The following is a 20,981-nucleotide window of genomic DNA, read 5'->3' on the forward strand; positions in this document are numbered from 1 at the left end:
TGTGTGGTTTTTCTTGTCAAGGTGATGTCCTAACATAATCTAATGTTTTGCTTTCGTCGTAAAGCCTTTTTGAAATCGGACAATGTGGTTGGATTAAGGAGAGTCTTATCTATAAAATGGTGTATAACACTTGTATGTGTGAGAAATTTGAATTATGAGATTTTGGTGGTTTTGAATTTCCCGCCCTGCTATTTCACTGTGTCCCGCAGGTGGGACGGTCACGTCCCACATACCCAAGAGAGGTTAACTTAACACTATTATTCAAGATTGACTACTGTCAATGTTGATTAATCACAGCTCACAATCCTGCAATGAAGAGGGGAAGGGAATCTCTCTAATTTGTCTGTGTTGTATTCTCAAATGAACATTACTTACCTGTTTGTTCTGTTTTATAATGGAGGTTTATGTGCTCAATTGTACCATCTTAATTTTTCTGCGGATAGTACTTTAAACATGAATATGCTTTTAGGCCCAAGAAAACGATACATCTATAGACACACAAAGCACACAAAAAAAGAATAGGAGAATCACATATTAATGTTCAAACATTTGATTGTGCTGAAACGTTTATTTTTCCACTGAGATTTAAGACTCTGGAAAAGTTTAAGCTCTATTTGATTGTCACTTTTTTCAGGATATCAGCCATGTGAACCCATTTTGCAAATGATAATGGCATGCAAAGCCAATGCAGCCATAGGCCTACTACAGTATGATTGCATTAGCCTTATGGGCATTTGCAATGCACCCCGTGAATCTGAAGGATGAAATAGCTTAAATCACACATTGTTTACATATTGTCGACTTTATGTTCTCAATTTAAAAACGATACCAGTAGACAATGTATATGAGGCTAAAAATGTACTCAATATTGTACATGCATTGTGCTGACAAACTGTTTGGAGCAAATCCAACCCTTGTAATCTAGGCGGTGAAATGTCTGGAAGCAGGTGATGATGGTATGCTTAGTTTAAAACACACAAAACTATTACTACTACTACCAAGTTAAATGCCAGATACTTTTCTCCCATAAGGTCTGAGTGGCACTTGGAGGTGACACTGTGATAATGAAGATGGCTTGCCTAGGACTACCACAAGAATTGCATTGTCTATGCTAAGAAGGTGTCGTACGTCAATGTGTCGTACGTCAACTGTAAGCCCTCTATAGCAGAGTCATCAGAGAATTTCTTTAAGTGGCTCAGTTCATTGTTGTGTGTGAAGCCATGATAAACTATGATAAATTGCATTTAATGGCTTCAATATATAGGCAGCACCATTCATACTGTATATACCAGGGGTATTCAACTCTTACTCTCTTACTCTGCTGGTTTTCTGTTCTACCTGATAATTAACTCCTCACGCCTGGTGTCCCAGGTATAAATCAGTCCCTTATTAGAGGGGAACAATGAAAAAATGCAGTGGAACAGGCTTCGAGGTCCAGAGTTGAGTTTGAAAGATATATACAATAAAGCCATAGTCTATAACTGGTATGACCGGTATGAATGTCGACTGAATGATTTGTCTTCTGCTATTTAATGAAAGGCATGACCTTAATTTCTTAACAAACTCGTCAACATGCTTTTTGAAAAATGACTTTTTGTCAATCCAGATACCCAGATATTTATAAGCAGGGACACGGTCAATGAGGACACCATCCAATGCACATATGCATAAATCATCAGTTGCATTTTTATGTGATTTTGGAGAATAACATATACTGTACCTGCTTTTACCTGCGTTAAGTTCCCATTTCAGTTCAACAAAGGCTTTCTGCAAAGCAATGCAGGCAGATTGAAGCTCCGAAAGAGCCTGGTCAACCGTGGGGGCAATAGCATAAAGATATATGTTCTCATTTCAAATCAAATCAAATGCTATTGGTCACATACACATATTTAGCAGATGTTATTACGGGTGTAGCGAAATGCTTGTAAACCAAATTATTGCCTAGGGGCTAGAAGCACGGCTGCCCTACCTATCGGCGCCATTTTCAATGTTTTGCAGATAGACCAACATTGATAGACAGTAAAACGTACAGGACCTAAACTCGATCCCTGTGGAACACCATTTGTAGAATCAAGGAAATCTGAATTAACACCATCAGAAAAAACACATTGTGTCCTGTCTGTCAAGTAATTTCCGAATCAATTGCACCTGATGCTGATTGCAGAATCAGGAATCAATAATGAGGGGTCAACAGTATCAAAAGCCTTCGATAAGTCAATAAAGAGTGCAGCCCAGTAGTTCATCCTATCCATAACCCTTACCACATCATTTAACACCAAAGTTGCAGCAGAGATGCCGCTATGACCTGGCCTGAAACCAGACTGGTGAACATTTAGAATACATTTCATAGCCAGGAATTATCTAAGTTGACTGTTATATTAATGATTCTACAATTTTTGCTAGGCAATACAATTTTGATATAGGGAGATCATTATTTTGGTTGGAGGGGTCACCACCTTTGTGGAGAGGGAGCACGTGGACTGCCTTCTAAACCCTGGGGATAGCACCCGAAATAGGAGGCTGGGAGAAGGAAGAGCAGTCATCAGTCGACTGCTCTTCCCTCTCCCAGAGTCAATTAAACTACCATTGCGTTCAAATAAAAAGCCTGCCAAGATAAAATACTGATTAAAACCATCACTTATCTCATTCTTCTCAGTAATGATGCCAGAGTCTGACACAACTTGCTTAGGCAGGAGAGGAATTTACACACTTCAGTGCATTAACTGTTTTACAAAATGTTGATGGATCACCAGCAGAGTCTGTGATAAAACTTAGAATGTAGATTGATTTAGCTTTCTTAATTGAGGAATAACAACTACTGTATTTCTCAGTTGCCTGAAATGCTGCCAATCAGCTATGAAGGCAGTTTTTCTACCTTTGGTCCAGGCCTGATTTCTAATCATAATGAGATCTGAAAGTTCTATAGAGAACCATGGATTTGTTCTATTTTAACTCTAAGGCATTTAAAGGGCTCGTGTTTGGCTGCCAGAGATATAAAAATAGATGAGAAAATTTCTAGAGCCAATTCAGGGTCAGGCATGCAGCTTATAGAGGAAAGATGAGAACAATATTTATCATGAAGAAATGGCTGGGGAAAATTTGAAAATGTATCTTCATAATTATACAAGGATCAATTTTGTTTCTGTTTTGTTTCTCTAATACATGCAATAGACCGGGTTGGTTGTTTAGCAACAAAACTGACCGGCGCGCAACCTTGGAGCAAAATAGACTGTTTCGACTTGTAAACATCATGTAAACTATATACAGTGGGGGAAAAAGTATTTGATCCCCTGCTGATTTTGTACGTTTGCCCACTGATAAAGAAAGGATCAGTCTATAATTTTAATGGTAGGTTTATTTGAACAGTGAGAGACAGAATAACAACAAAAATATCCAGAAAAACACATGTCAAAAATGTTAGAAATTGATTTGCATTTTAATGAGGGAAATAAGTATTTGACCCCCTCTCAATCAGAAAGATTTCTGGCTCCCAGGTGTCTTTTATACGGGTAACGAGCTGAGATTAGGAGCACACTCTTAAAGGGAGTGCTCCTAACCGCAGCTTGTTACCTGTAAAAAAGACACCTGTCCACAGAAGCAATCAATCAATCAGATTCCAAACTCTCCACCATGGCCAAGACCAAAGAGCTCCCCAAGGATGTCAGGGACAAGATTGTAGACCTACACAAGGCTGGAATGGGCTACAAGACCATCACCAAGCAGCTTGGTGAGAAGGTGACAACATTTGGTGTGATTATTCGCAAATGGAAGAAACACAAAAGAACTGTCACTATCCCTCGGACTGGGGCTCCATGCAAGATCTCACCTCGTGGGGTTGCAATGATCATGAGAACGGTGAGGAATCAGCCCAGAACTATACGGGAGGATCTTGTCAATGATCTCAAGGCAGCTGGAACCATAGTCACCAAAAAAACATTTGGTAACACACTACGCCGTGAAGGACTGAAATCCTGCAGCGCCCGCAAGGTCCCCCTGCTCAAGAATACATATACATGCCCGTCTGAAGTTTGCCGATGAACATCTGAATGATTCAGAGGTCAACTGGATGAAATTGTTGTGGTCAGATGAGACCGAAATGGAGCCCTTTGGCATCAACTGAACTCGCCGTGTTTGGAGGAGGAGGAACGCTGCCTATGACCCCAAGAACACCATCTCCACCATCAAACATGGAGGTGGAAACATTATGCTTTGGGGGTGTTTTTCTGCTAAGGGGACAGGACAACTTCACCGCATCAAAGGGACGATGGACGGGGCCATGTACCGTCAAATCTTGGGTGAGAACATCCTTCCCTCAGCCAGGGCATTGAAAATGGGTCGTGGATGGGTATTCCAGCATGACAGTGACCCAAAACACACGGCCAAGGCAACAACGGAGTGGCTCAAGAAGAAGCACATTAAGGTCCTGGAGTGGCCTAGCCAAACACATAAAAATCTGTGGAGGGAGCTGAAGGTTCGAGTTGCCAAACGTCAGCCACGAAACCTTAATGACTTGGAGAAGATCTGCAAAGATGAGTGGGACAAAATCCCTCCTGAGATGTGTGCAAACCTGGTGGCCAAATACAGGAAACGTCTGATGTCTGTGATTTTGCCACCAAGTACTAAGTCATGTTTTGCAGAGGGGTCAAATACTTATTTCCCTCATTAAAATGCAAATCAATTTATAACATTTTGACATGCGTTTTTCTGTATTTTTGTGTTTATTCTGTCTCTCACTGTTCAAATAAACCTACCATTACAATTATAGACTGATCATTTCTTTGTAAGTGGGCAAACGTACAAAATCAGCAAGGGATCAAATACTTTTTTCCCCCACTGTATGTCTCCAAATGTTGATTGAAAACATAATAACATTTTCACAATAGCATTTGTTTTTTCTCAAATACATCATTAGAGTTGTTGGTTAGCTAGCTAGTGAATTTTAGCCATATTAGCACAGACATGTCATCAGTCAAAACACCTGAAAACAAGACATGGTATCAATGACAACATACAACGAGCTGAAATAAGCAACCTACGATTCCCCACATGGCAGCTTCTTGTCTAGCTAGCTGACTGTTCAGAATCAATACAACGCATACCTTCCGGCAACATCGATGCGCGCGCATCATTTTTGTTGTCAGCCAACCCGCCAATGCAACAGTGATCACTGACGTCATTAGCAAAGACTACACTTAATAATTACTTGTGGGTGCTCTTTATAAAAATAAGGTCAATCAGCAATGAGTTTGCTGAGTTTCTTACATTCACCTGTGTAGGTTTGGAGATTAGTTGAGTCAGGTGAAAGTCAAGAGAAATATTCTTCAAATGACCAGAGGCCAGAGTAAGCCAATGCAGGTTAAAATCTCTTAAAATCACTAATTCAGATGGGGGGAGGGTAAATCCCTGCTACAAACAAATACACTACATGAACAAATGTCAAACATCTCATACCAAAATCATGGGCAATAATATGGAGTTGTTCCCCCCTTTGCTGCTATAACAGCCTCCACTCTTCTAGGAAGGCTTTAAACTAGATGTTGGAACATTGCTGCGGGGACTTGCTTCCGTTCAGCCACAAGAGCATTAGTGAGGTCAGGTACTGATGTTGGGCGATTAGGCCTGGCTCGCAGTCGGCGTTGCAATTCATTCCAAAGGTGTTGGATGGGGTTGAGGTCAGGGCTCTGTGCAAGCCAGTCAAGTTTGTCCACACCGATCCTGACAAACCATTTCTGTATGGACCTCACTATGTGCCCGGGGGATTTGTCATGCTGTAACAGGAAAGGGCTTTCCCCAAGTTGTTGCCACATAGTTGGAAGCACAGAATTGTCTAGAATGTCATTGAATGCTCTAACTGTAACGTCCGTCTGAAGGAGTAGACCAAGGCACAGCGTGGTTTGGGTTCATCATATTTTAATTAACGTGAACCAGCAAAACAACAAACAAAACACAATGAACCCACAAAAGACAGGTGGGAAAAGGGCTACCTAAGTATGGCTCCCAATCAGCGACAACTAAGTACAGCTGTCCCTGATTGAGAGCCATACCAGGCCAAAACACAGAAATACAAAACAAGGATAGGGAACATAGAATGAACATAGAAATATAGAACATACATCAAAACCACAAAAACCCACAAAACAAACACCCCCTGCCACGCCCTGACCAAACTACTATAACAAATAACCCCTTTTACTGGTCAGGACGTGACAGTACCCCCCCCCCAACGGTGCAGACCCCGAATGCACCATGAAACAAAAACTCTGAAAATAATAACCCCAAACTAAAGGGAGGGAAGGGAGGGTGGCCACCGTCAACGACGGTTCTTCTGCTACACCCCCCCTTCCCAATCCTCCCCCCTACGGAGGGGGCTCAGGAGCGGGACGCAGACCCCGCTCCACCACTGGCTCACCCCACTTTGGTGGCGCCTCTAGAGCGGGGTCCCTCGCCGCCGACGCCGTACAGGCGGGCGGCTCTGGTGGCGCCGGACTGGCGGGCGGCTCTGGCGGCTCTGGACTGGCGGGACTTGCAGTATGCCTGGCTCTGGGCGCAGGCACAGGACTCACCAGGCTGGGGAGACTTGCAGGAGACCTGGCTCTAGGAGCAGGCATAGGACTCACCCGGCTGGAGAGACATGCAGAAGGCCTGGCTCTGTGAGCAGGCACAGGACTCAACAGGCTGGGGAGACTTGCAGTAGGCCTGGGAGCAGGCACCTGGGAGCAGGCACCGGATACACTGGGCCGTGAAGGGGCACTGGCGGTCTCGAGCGCAGGACTGGCACCACGTTGCTGCACCTTGGTCTGAAGGAGTAGACCAAGGCGCAGCGTGGGTTGGGTTCATCATATTTTAATTAACGTGAACCAGCAAAAAAACAAACAAAACACAACGAACGAACAGTATTGCAGGCTACTCACAACTATGCAAAATCAACTTCCCACAAAAGACAGGTGGAAAAAGGGCTACCTAAGTATGGCTCCCAATCAGCGACAACGAAGTACAGCTGTCCCTGATTGAGAGCCATACCAGGCCAAAACACAGAAATACAAAACAAGGATAGGGAACATAGAATGAACATAGAAATATAAAATATAGAACATACATCAAAACCCCAAAACACACAAAACAAACACCCCCTGCCACACCCTGACCAAACTACTATAACAAATAACCCCTTTTACTGGTCAGGACGTGACACTAACGTTAAGATTTCCCTTCACTGGAACTAAGGGGCATAGCATGAACCATGAAAAACAGCACCAGACCATTATTCCTCCTCCACCAAATAGTTGGCACTATGCATTGGGCCAGGTAGCGTGCTCCTGGCATACGCCAAACTCAGATTTGTCTATTGGACTGCCAGATGGTGAAGTGTGATTAATCACTCCAGAGAACGAGTCCAATGGTGGTGAGATTTAAACCACTCCAGCCAACGCTTGGCATTGCGCATGGTGATCTTAGGCTTGTGTGCGGCTGCTCGGCCATGGAAACTCATTTCAGTTATTGTGCTGATGTTGCTTCCAGAGGCAGTTTGGAACTCAGAAGTGAGTGTTGCAACCGAGGACAGATGATTTTTATGCGCTACGTGCTTCAGCACTTGGTCCCGTTCTGTGAGCTTGTGTGGTCTACCACTTCGCGGCTGAGCGTTGTTGCTCCTATACGTTTCCACTTCATAATAACAGCACTTACAGTTGCCCAGGGAAATGCTAGCACGGCAGAAATTTGACGAACTGGCTTGTTGGAAAGGTGGCATCCTATGACCGTGCCACGTTGAAAGTCACTGAGTTCTTCAGTGAGGCCATTCTACTGCCAATGTATGTCTATGGAGATTGCGTGGCTTTGCGCTCGATTTTATACACCTGTCAGCAACGGGTGTGGCTGAAATAGCCAAATCCACTAATTTGAAAGGGTGTCCACATACAGTGCAATTGGGAAAGTATTCAGACCCTTCCTATTTTCCACACTACGTTACAGCCTTATTCTAAAATAGATTTTTTTTATTATCTCATCAATCTACACACAATACCCCAAAATAACAAAGTGAATACTGATTTTTACACATTTTTGCAAATGCATTAATCATACATTTAAAAAAATATATATATTTAAATTGAGATCGAAATTGAGCTCAGGTGCAAATTGATCATCCCTGAGAGGTTTCTACAAATTGATTGGAGTCCACCTGTGGTAAATTCAATTGATTGGACATGATTTGGAAAGGCACGCACCTGTCTATATAAGGTCCCACAGTTGACAGTGCATGTCAGAGCAAAAACCCTGAGGTCAAAGGAATTGTCCGTAGAGCTCCGAGACAGGATTGTGGCGAAGCACATATCTGGGGAAGGGTACCAAAAAATTCTGCAGCATTGAAGGTCCTTAAGAACATAAGACTCTTCCTAGAGCTGGCCACCCGGCGAAACTGAGCAATCGGGGAAGAAGGGCTTTGGTCAGGGAGGTGACCAGGAACCCGATGTTCACTCTGACAGAGCTCCAGAGTTCCTCTGTGGAGATGGGAGAACCTTCGAGAAGGACAACCATCTCAACCAACTCCACCAATGAGACCTTTATGGTAGAGTGGCCAGACGGAAGCCACTCCTCAGTAAAAGGCACATGACAGCCCGCTTGGAGTTTGCCTAAAGGCACCTAAAGGACTCTCAGACCATGAGAAACAAGGTTCTCTGCTCTGATGAAACCAAGATTGAACTCTTTGGCCTGAATGCCAATTGTCACGCCTGGAGGAAACCTGGCACCATCCCTATGGTGAAGTATTGTGGTGGCAGCATCATGCTGTGGGAACATTTTTCAGAGGCAGGAGACTAGTTAGGATCGAGGGAAAGATTAACAGAGATCCAGAGATTCTTGATGAAAACTTGCTCCAGAGCGGTCAGGACCTCAGACTGGGGCGATGGTTCACTTTCCAAAAGGACAATGACCCTAAGCACACACAGCCAAGACAACACAGAAGTGGCTTTGGGACAAGTCTCTGAATGTCCTTGAGAGGCCCAGCCAGAGCCTGGACTTGAACCTGATTGAACATCTCTGGAGAGATCTGAAAACTGACAGAGTTTGAGAGGATCTGCAGAGAAGAATGGAAGAAACTCCCCAAATACAGGTGTACCAAGCTTGTAGCGTCATACCCAAGAAGACTCAAGGCTGTAATCGATGCCAAAGGTGCTTCAACAAAGTACTGAGTAAAGGTACATTTGTAAATGTGATATAAATGTGCTATTTCAATTTTTTAATTTGCTAAAAATTCAAAAAATATTTTTGCTTTATCATTATGTGGTATGGTGTGTAGATTGAAGAGGGGAACAAATATTTAATATATTTTTGAATAATGCTGTAACGTGACAAAATCTGTAAAAATTATTCTGAATACTTTCCAAATGCACTGTTCAGTGTACATGTTTTGGCCTAAGGCCACATCTATAACCAAACACTCATACGTTTTGGCGATAGTGACACTTAGAGTCGATGATGCCACAAGAGTCGATTTCACACACTGTATATAGTCACCCATCAACCCTTTTTCAGTCTATCACATCTGTATATGTTGTAATCAGCAATTTCAATGTCCTTATACATAATCAAAACCTTGAGACAGGTCTCCGTGAGAACCAGAATATCAGAGCTCGTATAATGCACCCAGACATCAAGCAGGTGCAACTTTGACATCAAACTTTGCATGTTTACGTGCAACAGCCCAAGCCTTCTATGTGATTTGAAAACCGACGGTGTCTCCATATTTGTGGAAAATTAGAGTAATTAACCAAAACTGTGGGCAGGAGGGAGTTGATGTCTCGGACACCGGTGCATGGGTGACAGTGGCCCTTAGCCGGTCCACAGACTGTAGACAAACCAAAATCTCTCACCATCGAGCTGCCTACAATGACGGTGGTTGTGATGGAATCCAATGGAGAAGGAAGCGGGGGGATGGGACTGCCTCGGGCAGGGATGGTGGGAGCAGTGGATGGCATTGGGAGGCACTGTAGGCCGGTGGTATGGACAGCGGCTGCCGGCTGTAAATTCCCTGGATCAGAGCTGACTCCCGGGTATGCCTCCATCAGGGCAAAACTGTCTGATAGCTGGATCGGATCTTCCAGGATAGATAAAGGTCGGCCAGACAGCCTCCCTCCCTCCTACGCATGGGGAGGCTGGTGAGTCTCGCTTCTGCCGCAGCTGAGCTAACAACCGGAGAACCTCTTCCCAAAGTAGCTTGATGGTGATGCATTTAGGGCAGATGAACCCCCGTCGCATCAGTTTCACCCTTTTTCTCTTCTCTTGAGTGGAAATCATCTCGCAATTATCACATTTTGGCCCAGCCATGTGTAAAAACACCAGTAGGCTAGCACTGATAGCCTGCTAGCTAGTAGCCAAGTAGGATCCATGCTCGGGTCAGGTTGGAGCGGTCCCAGCCACAGGGGCTAATCGTGACATGAGCTTGTAAGACGGCATGGATAAAACGGCAATCCAAATGTTAACCCAAACGATACAAAGAAATAAAAGTACCATAGATTAGGTTAAAAACAGACTAAAACAAGCTAAGAATTCGTGACATCAATTTGAGGATGTGCAGCAAGTGTGGTTGGACCGGACCATAAGGCGATGTAGTTAACAGGATAGCTGTTTGTTCACCCGAACCTATAATTGCTAATAACCCATCCACAACCATCTATGTATGATGAAGTGAAAATCTGATGCACACAGCCGACCCTAACCCCCTAATATAGAAAATGCGCTTTAGGCTACAGTCTGAGACAGTGGAACGATTTTTTGACAGAGGATGTAGGATTTTTTTTACCTGATTTATTTCTGCTTATAATTTCCGACATTTTGATAGGCAATTTTTGGGGTGAAATTGTCTACAGTTAGATACATGCAGCTTCTCTTCTGTCATTATATGTTGCCTTAGTAAACTAAATAAAACCTTGCTCACCAGAATAATATAATAAATCGATAGAATGAATGCTTCAATTTAGTTGAAATCGGTAAAGTTCTCTGTCATCTCTAATACTTTTGTGGAGCAAAGGCTTTTAGGGACCAGGGAGAAAATGCAATTACTCTAAAAAAACAGGAAATATTTTCTGTGCAAAATTTCCAAATTACATCAGCTTGACCAGTTGAAAGGAAATAGAAAGCTTTGAAAAGGACCCAACATGTTTCTGATAAGATTTCAAATCATTCCCATGGTGAATAGCTAGGCCTGCTATGCTAGGAAACCACACACTATTGCAGAGACTTTGATAGTACCGGCCACAATTGATATGATGAAAATAATGTGTGGGGAGGCAGAGGGACAAAAACTCACATCAATACCTTTGTCAGATAAACAAAGAATGTATGCTATTGCTAGTAATCAAGATTAAACTCTGATTGAACGACTCAAAAAAAAAACATCTTATGCTCTCCAAATGGACGTTAGCTGTGAGGGCCGAGATACCCATGCATTGACTTTTGTTCGCTATACATGCCAGGGGATGCTATTCATAAAGACATATTGTTCTGTCTCACAATCCTGAGCATGAAACTACACAGTGTGCTGCGTGGCTTTATTGACTAAAAACAAATTCCATGAGATCGAATGGTGGGCTTTTGCTCCATCTATGGCGGAATGGCGGGCAGGCTTCTGCACTCTAATTATGAATGTGTTTCCCTCTGCCATATGGACACATTGTATGGTACACCGAGAGCAACTGGTGGCAAAAGAGCTGAGATATACTGCAGCAGGTAACTTGGATTATAAAGTACATCAAACCACATCCACTGCGCACACTCCTGTTTGCAAATGTGTGGGGATATGGGATCAGAGGATGACAATGTTCTATTTCACACTGAGGCTTGGTGGATATCTAGGGGGAGTGTTGGAAAGATTTTTCGCATTGAGAGAGTTCATTCACAATGGATGTAAAAAAAAACAGACCTAGTTTATTTTCTGTGTAATGAAAAGGAAATGTGTCTCCTTGCCTCTGTAACAGACATATTTGTGAAACTGAATGAACTGAACGCAAGCATGCAGGGGAAATACAAAAACATACTACAGATGAGTGACCAAAGCAGTGGATTCAGAGGAAAGAATTCTTATTGGAAAGAGTCTTTCAAAAGCAAACCATGCACCCTTCCCTCGGCTGTGCATGTTTCTAACAGAAAACAGCATCAGTAAGTGTCACGAGTGACGATTGCTCACCTCCAACGCTTGGAAGAGCACATTGGAACCTACTTCCCAATCCGTTTGACTGTGATCTTGGTTCAGTTGACAAGCCGGTAAGTGAAATCAAACAGCTGATCGAGCTGTCGTGACTGAATGATGCAGACAATATCTTCACTGGTCACTATGGAGGAGTTTTGGTTCCCGACTCAAAGGGTATACACTGCCATCTCCCTCTGAGAATAAATGCCGCGTTCAAAACAATTGGGAACTCAGAACTGGGAACTCGGAAATCTCAGACTTCAGTGTATTCAAGACAACTGCGAACTCTGAAAAAAAGGAGCTGTGACTGGGATTATTATTATTATTTTTTTCATCCAACTCAGAAGCATTGGAATACTGTGGGAAGCATTGAAGTCAACATGGGCCAGCATCCCTGTGCTTTTGACACCTTGTAGTCCATGCCCCGAATAATTAAGGCTGTTCTGAGGGCAAAAGGGGGCAATATTAGGAATGTATATTAGGAATGTACTCAATATTAGGAATGTATTCCTAATGTTTTTTACACTCAGTGTAGAGTATTCTTCTAAAGGTGTCTAGTGTGTTAGATACTACTGCACTGTTGGAGCTAGGAACACAAGCATTTCACTACACCTGCAATAACATCTTCTAAATGTGTGTATGTGACAATTTGATTTGAAGGAGTGATTGAGATTTAGGGGAGGATCATGTTGAGGCCTTTTCTATCATTTTTTAATCTATACTCCTTTTTGCCTCTTTGGCCCTCTATAAGGATTTATCAACCTCTGACACTAAACTGAAGAAGATTATGATAGGAAAGATACACAGTAAAATATCAATACAGCTAGTCTCCCAAGACAGACAGGTTGCCTCACACATGAACAATGTTCCAGCATACATGTCTAATGTTCAGTTGGTAGTTGGAAATGGACTCACAGGAAATCCATTCAGAGCCTTATCCGTTTGTGCCCTGGTGTAAACGTTCCCACCGGATACAAAATTGGTAGCTAGCTAGATAGAGAGCTCTGAGGATATTTTCAATGAGTGTATTTTGCACGTGAGTAGTTTGCATGCACCATGGCTGCTAACGTTAGCATTCCACCACTGACTGGCTGTGGCTATAAGTCTAGCTATCTGCGTCTGCATTGGGTCCGCCTCTGACATGTTTCTGAGGTGATTATTTTTCAAGAGCACTATTCCTGCCCACATTTTAAGCCCCACCTACTCAAACTTGTGATTTGTTGGGAGAGACGAAGAGCAAAACTCTAGGGCTGGGATTTCCAAGACTAACTATCTCTGAATGATAACCACTGATATACAAACATCTTTCTCAGACCTATTACTGTTGCTCTAGGTCTGGGATTTCCAAGACTAACTATCTCTGAATGATAACCAATGATATAGAAACATCTTTCTCATGCTTTTACAGCCATGCTACTCCTACTGTACAAGGACTACTCATTATTATAGTCTCCATTCTGTGCAGTGTCTGTTTTTACAACAATTACTCCAAATGCAGTGGGCTATAGCTTACTAATTGTTGGTTCCTGTGACCCCAATTTAGACTAAGTTGCTTTATCTCAATTTTCGGCTCAGTTTCATTTTGTTGATTTGTATATTACTATTAAACGCCAAGATCGTTATCAGAGATGACTTACTCGAGTATTGGAGCTGTGTGTGTGTGTGTGTGTGTCGGAACTGTGTGTGGTTTTCTAATTAACGCGTAGATCAAAGGGATAACCTTGGAGGACACTGCTCTGATGTCCACGTATTGGAGTATTGGAGCAGCGAGCAGGGCAGTGCTGTATCCACATCATTACACTCTGATATAGAATGCCAAGACATTTATCTCTCTGACTGCTAGTGCTGAGCGATTAAACAAAATGTCGGTTTTTAAACAACTAATTGACCGACGTCGGTTCAATTACTTGAATTCCATTTCATTTTTTTTTTCTTCCGTGAGCTCGATGCACAGTTTCTCTAGAGATCAGATCTGTGCGACATAGTAGAAAGTTGTAGTTTCCAAAAGGCCAATATTCTACATAAAGTACCAGTCAAAAGTTTGGACACACCTACTCATTCAAGGGTTTTTCTTTATCTTTACTATTTTCTACATTGTAGAATAATAGTGAAGACATCAAAACTATGAAAAAACACATATGGAATCATGTAGTAACCAAAACAAATCAAAATATATTTTAAAGTAGCCACCCTTTGCCTTGACAGCTTTGCACACTCGTGGCATTCTCTCAAACAGCTTTACCTGGAATGCTTTTCAAACAGTCTTGAAGGAGTTCCCACATATGCTGAGCACTTGTTGGCTGCTTTTCCTTCAATCTGTGGTCCAACTCATCCCAAAGCATCTCAATTGGGTTGAGGTCGGGTGATTGTGGAGGCCAGGTCATCTTATGCAGCACTCCATCACTCTTCTTCTTGGTCAAATAGCCCTTACACAGCCTGGAGGTGTGTTGGGTCATTGTCCTGTTGAAAAACAAATTATAGTCCCACTAAGCGCAAACCAAATATGATGGCGTTTCGCTGCAGAATGCTGTGGTAGCATGCTGGTTAAGTGTGCCTTGAATAAATCACAGACAGTGTCACCAACAAAGCACCCCCACACCATCACACCTCCTCCTCCATGCTTCACGGTGGGAACCACACATCATCCGTTCACCTACTCTGAGTCTCACAAACCAAAAATCTCAAATTTGACCTCATCAGACCAAAGGACAGATATCCACCGGTCTAATGTTCATTGCTCATGTTTCTTGGCCCAAGCAAGTCCCTTCTTCTTATTGGTGTCCTTTAGTAGTGGTTTCTTAGCAGCAATTAGACCATGAAGGCCTTATTCACACAGTCTCCTCTGAACAGTTGATGTTGAGATGTGTCTGTTACTTCAACTCTGTGAAGCATTTATTTGGCTGTAATTTCTGAGGCTGGTAACTCTAATGAACTTATTCTCTGCAGCAGAGGTAACTCTGGGTCTTACTTTCCTGTGGCAGTCCTCATGAGAGCCAGTTTCATCATAGTGCTTGATGGTTTTTGCGACTGCACTTGAAGAAACTTTCAAAGTTCTGGAAATGTTCCGCATTGACTGACCTTCATTTCTTAAAGAAATTATGGACTCGTTTCTCTTTGCTTATTTGAGCTGTTCTTGCCATAATATGGACTTGGTCTGTTACCAAATAGGGCTATCTTCTGTATACCACCCCTACCTTGTCACAACACAACTGATTGTCTCAAACGCATTAAGAAGGAAAGAAATTCCACAAATTAACTTTTAACAAGGCACACCTGCTAATTGAAATGTATTCCACCTTATGAAGCTCCATGTTTTATTTCATAGTTTTGATATCTTCACTATTTTTCTACAATTTAGAAAATAGTAAAAAAAAAAAGAAAAACCCTTGAATGAGTATTTTTGTCCAACCTTTTGACTGGTACTGTAGCGCAGATAACATGATAATTAACTACAATGACCATAATCCATAACACACCAGCCTAGTTGTCCGATCTGTGTGGAGTAGCCACGGACACGGAGAGTAAAGAACACGCAATCGAGAGGGATAGAAAGCAGTTGCTTCGCGAAGTAGCTCTACCTTAAAATACATGATCTAAGTGATTGGTAGTTTGTATTCAGCAGTCATAAAAATATGCCTTACTTATTTTGAACTACTCAAATAGGGATTTTGTCAGATAGCAGCAGCAGCTCTATAGAGATAAGATGATGACTTGGAATTAAATAAGGAAGTCATCAAATAAAACAACTGAAATATTTTATTAAAATAAAGTAATGTGAATAAATGATGGTTAATGGTCAGTCATGGGACTGCTGTAATGGGCAGTCATGGAACTTTTATTAAATTGTTTTATTCTGTGTTGTTACAGGATTCCACCCACATAATGCATAGTGCATTTAATGTAAAACAAATAAGAAGAATGGAAACCGAAATAGAAAAACTTGGATTATTTTTTAAATAATTGAACCGAAACAGAACAGGGTCCCTATCCATAAAGTGTCTCAGAGCATGAGCTCTGGCCTATGATCAGTTTTACCATTCAGATAACATTGAATACGATTATTATGGAATGGATTCTAGATCAGAACTTCCATCCTGAGATGCTTTGTGAATTCTGGCCCTAGTCTTTACAGTTGCAGGCTAAATGGCACTCAGACAAACGGCTATACTAACTGATGTTTTCTTTACTCTATTGCGTATTAGCTAGGATATTTTCTATTGATTCTCTGTAGACTATTGCTGAGGCCTACCTGTATAGTATTGCTAAGGTTTACATGTATAGTATTGCTAAGGTCTACCTGTATAGAGTATTAGTTAGGCCTACCTGTATATAGTATAGCTAAGGCCTGCCTGTAGAGTATAGCTAAGGCCTGCTGTAGAGTATTGGTAAGGTCTACCTGCATAGTATTGGTAAGGTCTACCTGCATAGTATTGGTAAGGTCTACCTGCATAGTATTGGTAAGGTCTACCTGCGTAGTATTGGTAAGGTCTACCTATAGAGTATTGCTACGGTCTACCTGTGGCTCAGTTGGTAGAGCATGGTGTTTGCAATGCCAGCATGGTGTGTGCCATGCCAGGGTTGTGGGTTCGATTCCCACGGGGGGCCAGTACAAAAAAAAAAAAATGCATGAAATGAAATGTATGCATTCGCTACTGTAAGTCGCTCTGGATAAGAGTGTCTGCTAAATGACCAAAATGTAATGTAAATGTACCTGTAGAGTATTGCTAAGGTCTACCTGTAGAGTATTGCTAAGGTCTACCAGTATTCAGTGTTTGTAAGACATGTATTGTGAGGAGTATATTACTAAGGTGAATGTGAGGCCACTGTACCTGTGTGTTGTTAGTGAGAACAGTCTATATTGGTCTGACCTACATGCACTATATATACCCTGTCAATGAATAAGGCCTATAGCATACCTGTATGTTAGTGAGAAGAGTCTCTCTTAGTCAGACCAACTGTACCTGTATGTTAGTGAGAGTCTCTAATGGTCAGACCTAAGTGTATGTTAGTGAGGAGCACCTCTATTGGTCAGACCCACTGTACCTGTATGTTAGTGAGAAGAGTCTCAATAGATGACAGGCCGTCTGGGAACAGGAATGGCGAAGGGAAGCCAGGTGGTAGACCCTGTCCAGTCAATGACAGCCTCTCGTAGCTGTCTCTCGCCGTTGGGGTGCACATTGGATTGTCGTCTAGAATTAGACCCAAAACAAGAATTACAGAACAAGTCAGGACAAGTAGCCTGCTGTGTATTCAAACAGAAGATTGACTCTTATTCGTTCACAACAGTGTTTATATAGGTAGTGAACTCTACGATTCAGGCAATCAGAGCTCTCAGGTCCACTCTGATAGACAATCCAGTCCAGGGGTGAATCTCAAAAGTATTTCTTTAAATCTGCGCCTCCTTCTTAAATCGCAGGAGAAGATCCAAGGTTCCTTCTTCTCCAATGTTTTCTGAAAATGATGCAAGGAGAGAGGTCACAAGGGATCACAGAAAGACTATTGAAATTCACTTCAGTCCTCATTGACTACCCTACACTGTCTCTCTCAGGCTCTAAGCCAACATCCAACCAGGACATAAATTCAGATTTTCCCAGTGAATGGATATAATCATGTGCATTCCCAAATAAGAAGAAGCAGGGCTACAGAGCTCCATTACCTCGGATGGTTCAGCTTCCTTTGTGTACGCACGCACGGGTGCCTGTCAAACCTATAGGATGGCATCATCCACCATTCATCACCAACAGAGGGCAGGGCCATCTTTTGTACACATTATCCATAACACACCATAGAGAGAGAGAGCGAGGTGTGTGTATGTATGCAAAAGAGAGATACAGGTATGCATGACAGAGAGAGAGAGACAGAGAAAGAGAAACCAGCCATGTTTCTGACATTATCTCTATACTCTGTCAGGAAGACGTGTCACTTTATGTTTAGGTCTGAAAAGCCTTTAGTCAACCAGTAACAATACACACACACAAACACAACACACAAAAAAACACACAAACGTACATGCACACACACGCACACACACCTCAAAATTGTATATTATGTGCCATCAATTCCTTAACTCAATTTTTATCAAATCCACTTTGATTCTTTTAACACTGCACTCTGGCTGTGCTCTGTGCAGGTTCCCTCTCTTCCCTCTCATCCACTATTCATACATGTTTATGTGTCAGAGTGATCGTTCACAAACACAGGCAAGCTCTCTCTCTCTCCTCCTCCTCTCTTTTTCCCTCCTCTCTCCCTCTCCTTCCACAGTCTCTCTCTCTCTCCCTCCTTCCTCTCTCCCTCCTCACAGTATCTATCGCTTTCTCTTTCTCTCTCTCCTCCCATCAATATTCAGCCAAGTGGTAGGAACAGCTGGTCCGCCATTAATTAGTTTAAAGTATTTATTTCACCCATCCTCAGAGCAGATAGAGCCAAAACATTGGAGATTATTTTGAACATCTGCAAATGCCCTGGAAACATGGACTCACTGGCAGGCAGTGGATTGTTAGAGTGCTAGGATCCACAGTTTTTAATTTGGAAGAATATACACTGCTCAAAAAAATAAAGGGAACACTTAAACAACACAATGTAACTCCAAGTCAATCACACTTCTGTGAAATCAAACTGTCCACTTAGGAAGCAAAACTGATTGACAATAAATTTCACATGCTGTTGTGCAAATGGAATAGACAACAGGTGGAAATTATAGGCAATTAGCAAGACACCCCCAATAAAGGAGTGGTTCTGCAGGTGGTGACCACAGACCACTTCTCAGTTCCTATGCTTCCTGGCTGATGTTTTGGTCACTTTTGAATGCTGGCGGTGCTTTCACTCTAGCGGTAGCATGAGACGGAGTCTACAACCCACACAAGTGGCTCAGGTAGTGCAGCTCATCCAGGATGGCACATCAATGCGAGCTGTGGCAAGAAGGTTTGCTGTGTCTGTCAGCGTAGTGTCCAGAGCATGGAGGCGCTACCAGGAGACAGGCCAGACGTGGAGGAGGCCGTAGGAGGGCAACAACCCAGCAGCAGGACCGCTACCTCTGCCTTTGTGCAAGGAGGAGCAGGAGGAGCACTGCCAGAGCCCGGCAAAATGACCTCCAGCAGGCCACAAATGTGCATGTGTCTGCTCAAACGGTCAGAAACAGACTCCATGAGGGTGGTATGAGGGCCCGACGTCCACAGGTGGGGGTTGTGCTTACAGCCCAACACCGTGCAGGACGTTTGGCATTTGCCAGAGAACACCAAGATTGGCAAATTCGCCACTGGCGCCCTGTGCTCTTCACAGATGAAAGCAGGTTCACACTGAGCACATGTGACAGACGTGACAGAGTCTGGAGACGCCGTGGAGAACGTTCTGCTGCCTGCAACATCCTCCAGCATGACCGGTTTGGCGGTGGGTCAGTCATGGTGTGGGGTGGCATTTCTTTGGGGGGCCGCACAGCCCCCCATGTGCTCGCCAGAGGTAGCCTGATTGCCATTAGGTACCGAGATGAGATCCTCAGACCCCTTGTGAGACCATATGCTGGTGCGGTTGGCCCTGGGTTCCTCCTAATGCAAGACAATATTGGACCTCATGTGGCTGGAGTGAGTCAGCAGTTCCTACAAGAGGAAGGCATTGATGCTATGGACTGGCCCGCCCGTTCCCCAGACCTGAATCCAATTGAGCACATCTGGGACATCATGTCTCGCTCCATCCACCAATGCCACGTTGCACCACAGACTGTCCAGGAGTTGGCTGATGCTTTAGTCCAGGTCTGGGAGGAGATCCCTCAGGAGACCATCCGCCACCTCATCAGGAGCATGCCCAGGTGTTGTAGGGAGGTCATACAGGCACGTGGAAGCCACACACACTACTGAGCCTCATTTTGACTTGTTTTAAGGACATTTACATCAAAGTTGGATCAGCCTGTAGTGTGGTTTTCCACTTTAATTTTGAGTGTGACTCCAAATCCAGACCTCCATGGGTTGATAAATTGGATTTCCATTGATTATTTTTGTGTGATTTAAATACGCCATTAAATAACCATTTTACTGCATATTGCAGATTTACTAAGTTAAAATGGTAGATTCTAAATGATGTCTGGCAAAATAAAGTGAAGGGGAAACCAGGAACTTTAGCAAACAACTCCCTGCAAAATCAGCCAATGATGGCGGCAACGACTACCACCAGCGAAGACAACTTGACTATCTACTCCCTGGTGGCCGAATTGGAGAAGAACCGTGCTGCCCTCTTAGCTGAGATGACAAACTCGCTAACTGTGTCCCTCTCGCCCATACAATCATCGCTGGACGTGATTCGTCTGACAGTGGAATCATATGGCCTTCGTCTGACATAAAGACGTCTCTTTCTGACCATAGTGACAGGCTGACCACCCTCGAAGCCACGGTGGTTGTGCTCCATCATAAAAGACTAAATGGATGACCTCGAAAATCGCTCTCAATAACTTGTGAGTGGTTGGACTCCCTGAGGGCTGTGAGGAAATGCTTTGCAAGAGATTTCATGTCAAAGTTCATTTTGGAAATATTGGGCGATGATACGTTTGCAACTCCGCCAGAGCTGGGCAGAGTGCACCACACACTGAGAGATAGGCTGGTGAAGGGTGAGTGCCACGTCCAATGCTAATGATATTTCTCCACTACCAGGAGAAGGAATGGGTGCTGGCGTTAGCAAGGAACCTTTCTATCAGGGAAATAAAATGTTCCTATTCCTGGACCTGAGCACTCAACTCACCAAGAAACGTGCAACTTTCAAGTCAATGAAATGAAAGTTGTAACGGGGGGCATCAAGTTTACACTCTGCCTTTCTA

The 20,981-nt window shown here is 43.2% G+C and overlaps 1 protein-coding gene across 6 annotated transcripts in view; it reads right to left on the reverse strand.

Moving 5' to 3' along the window:
- Positions 1–20,981, reverse strand: part of LOC106586049 (dachshund homolog 1) — a 276,691-nt gene that overhangs the window by 16,570 nt on the left and 239,140 nt on the right. For all 6 annotated transcript variants that reach the window (XM_045707806.1, XM_014172867.2, XM_014172869.2 and 3 more), the window contains one exon: positions 17,225–17,370. In XM_045707806.1, coding sequence (XP_045563762.1) covers positions 17,225–17,370 — 146 coding nt within the window. The remainder of the gene's footprint in view (positions 1–17,224; positions 17,371–20,981) is intronic.

This window comes from Salmo salar, chromosome ssa25, assembly GCF_905237065.1.
Source record: "Salmo salar chromosome ssa25, Ssal_v3.1, whole genome shotgun sequence".
Classification (NCBI taxonomy): domain Eukaryota; kingdom Metazoa; phylum Chordata; class Actinopteri; order Salmoniformes; family Salmonidae; genus Salmo; species Salmo salar.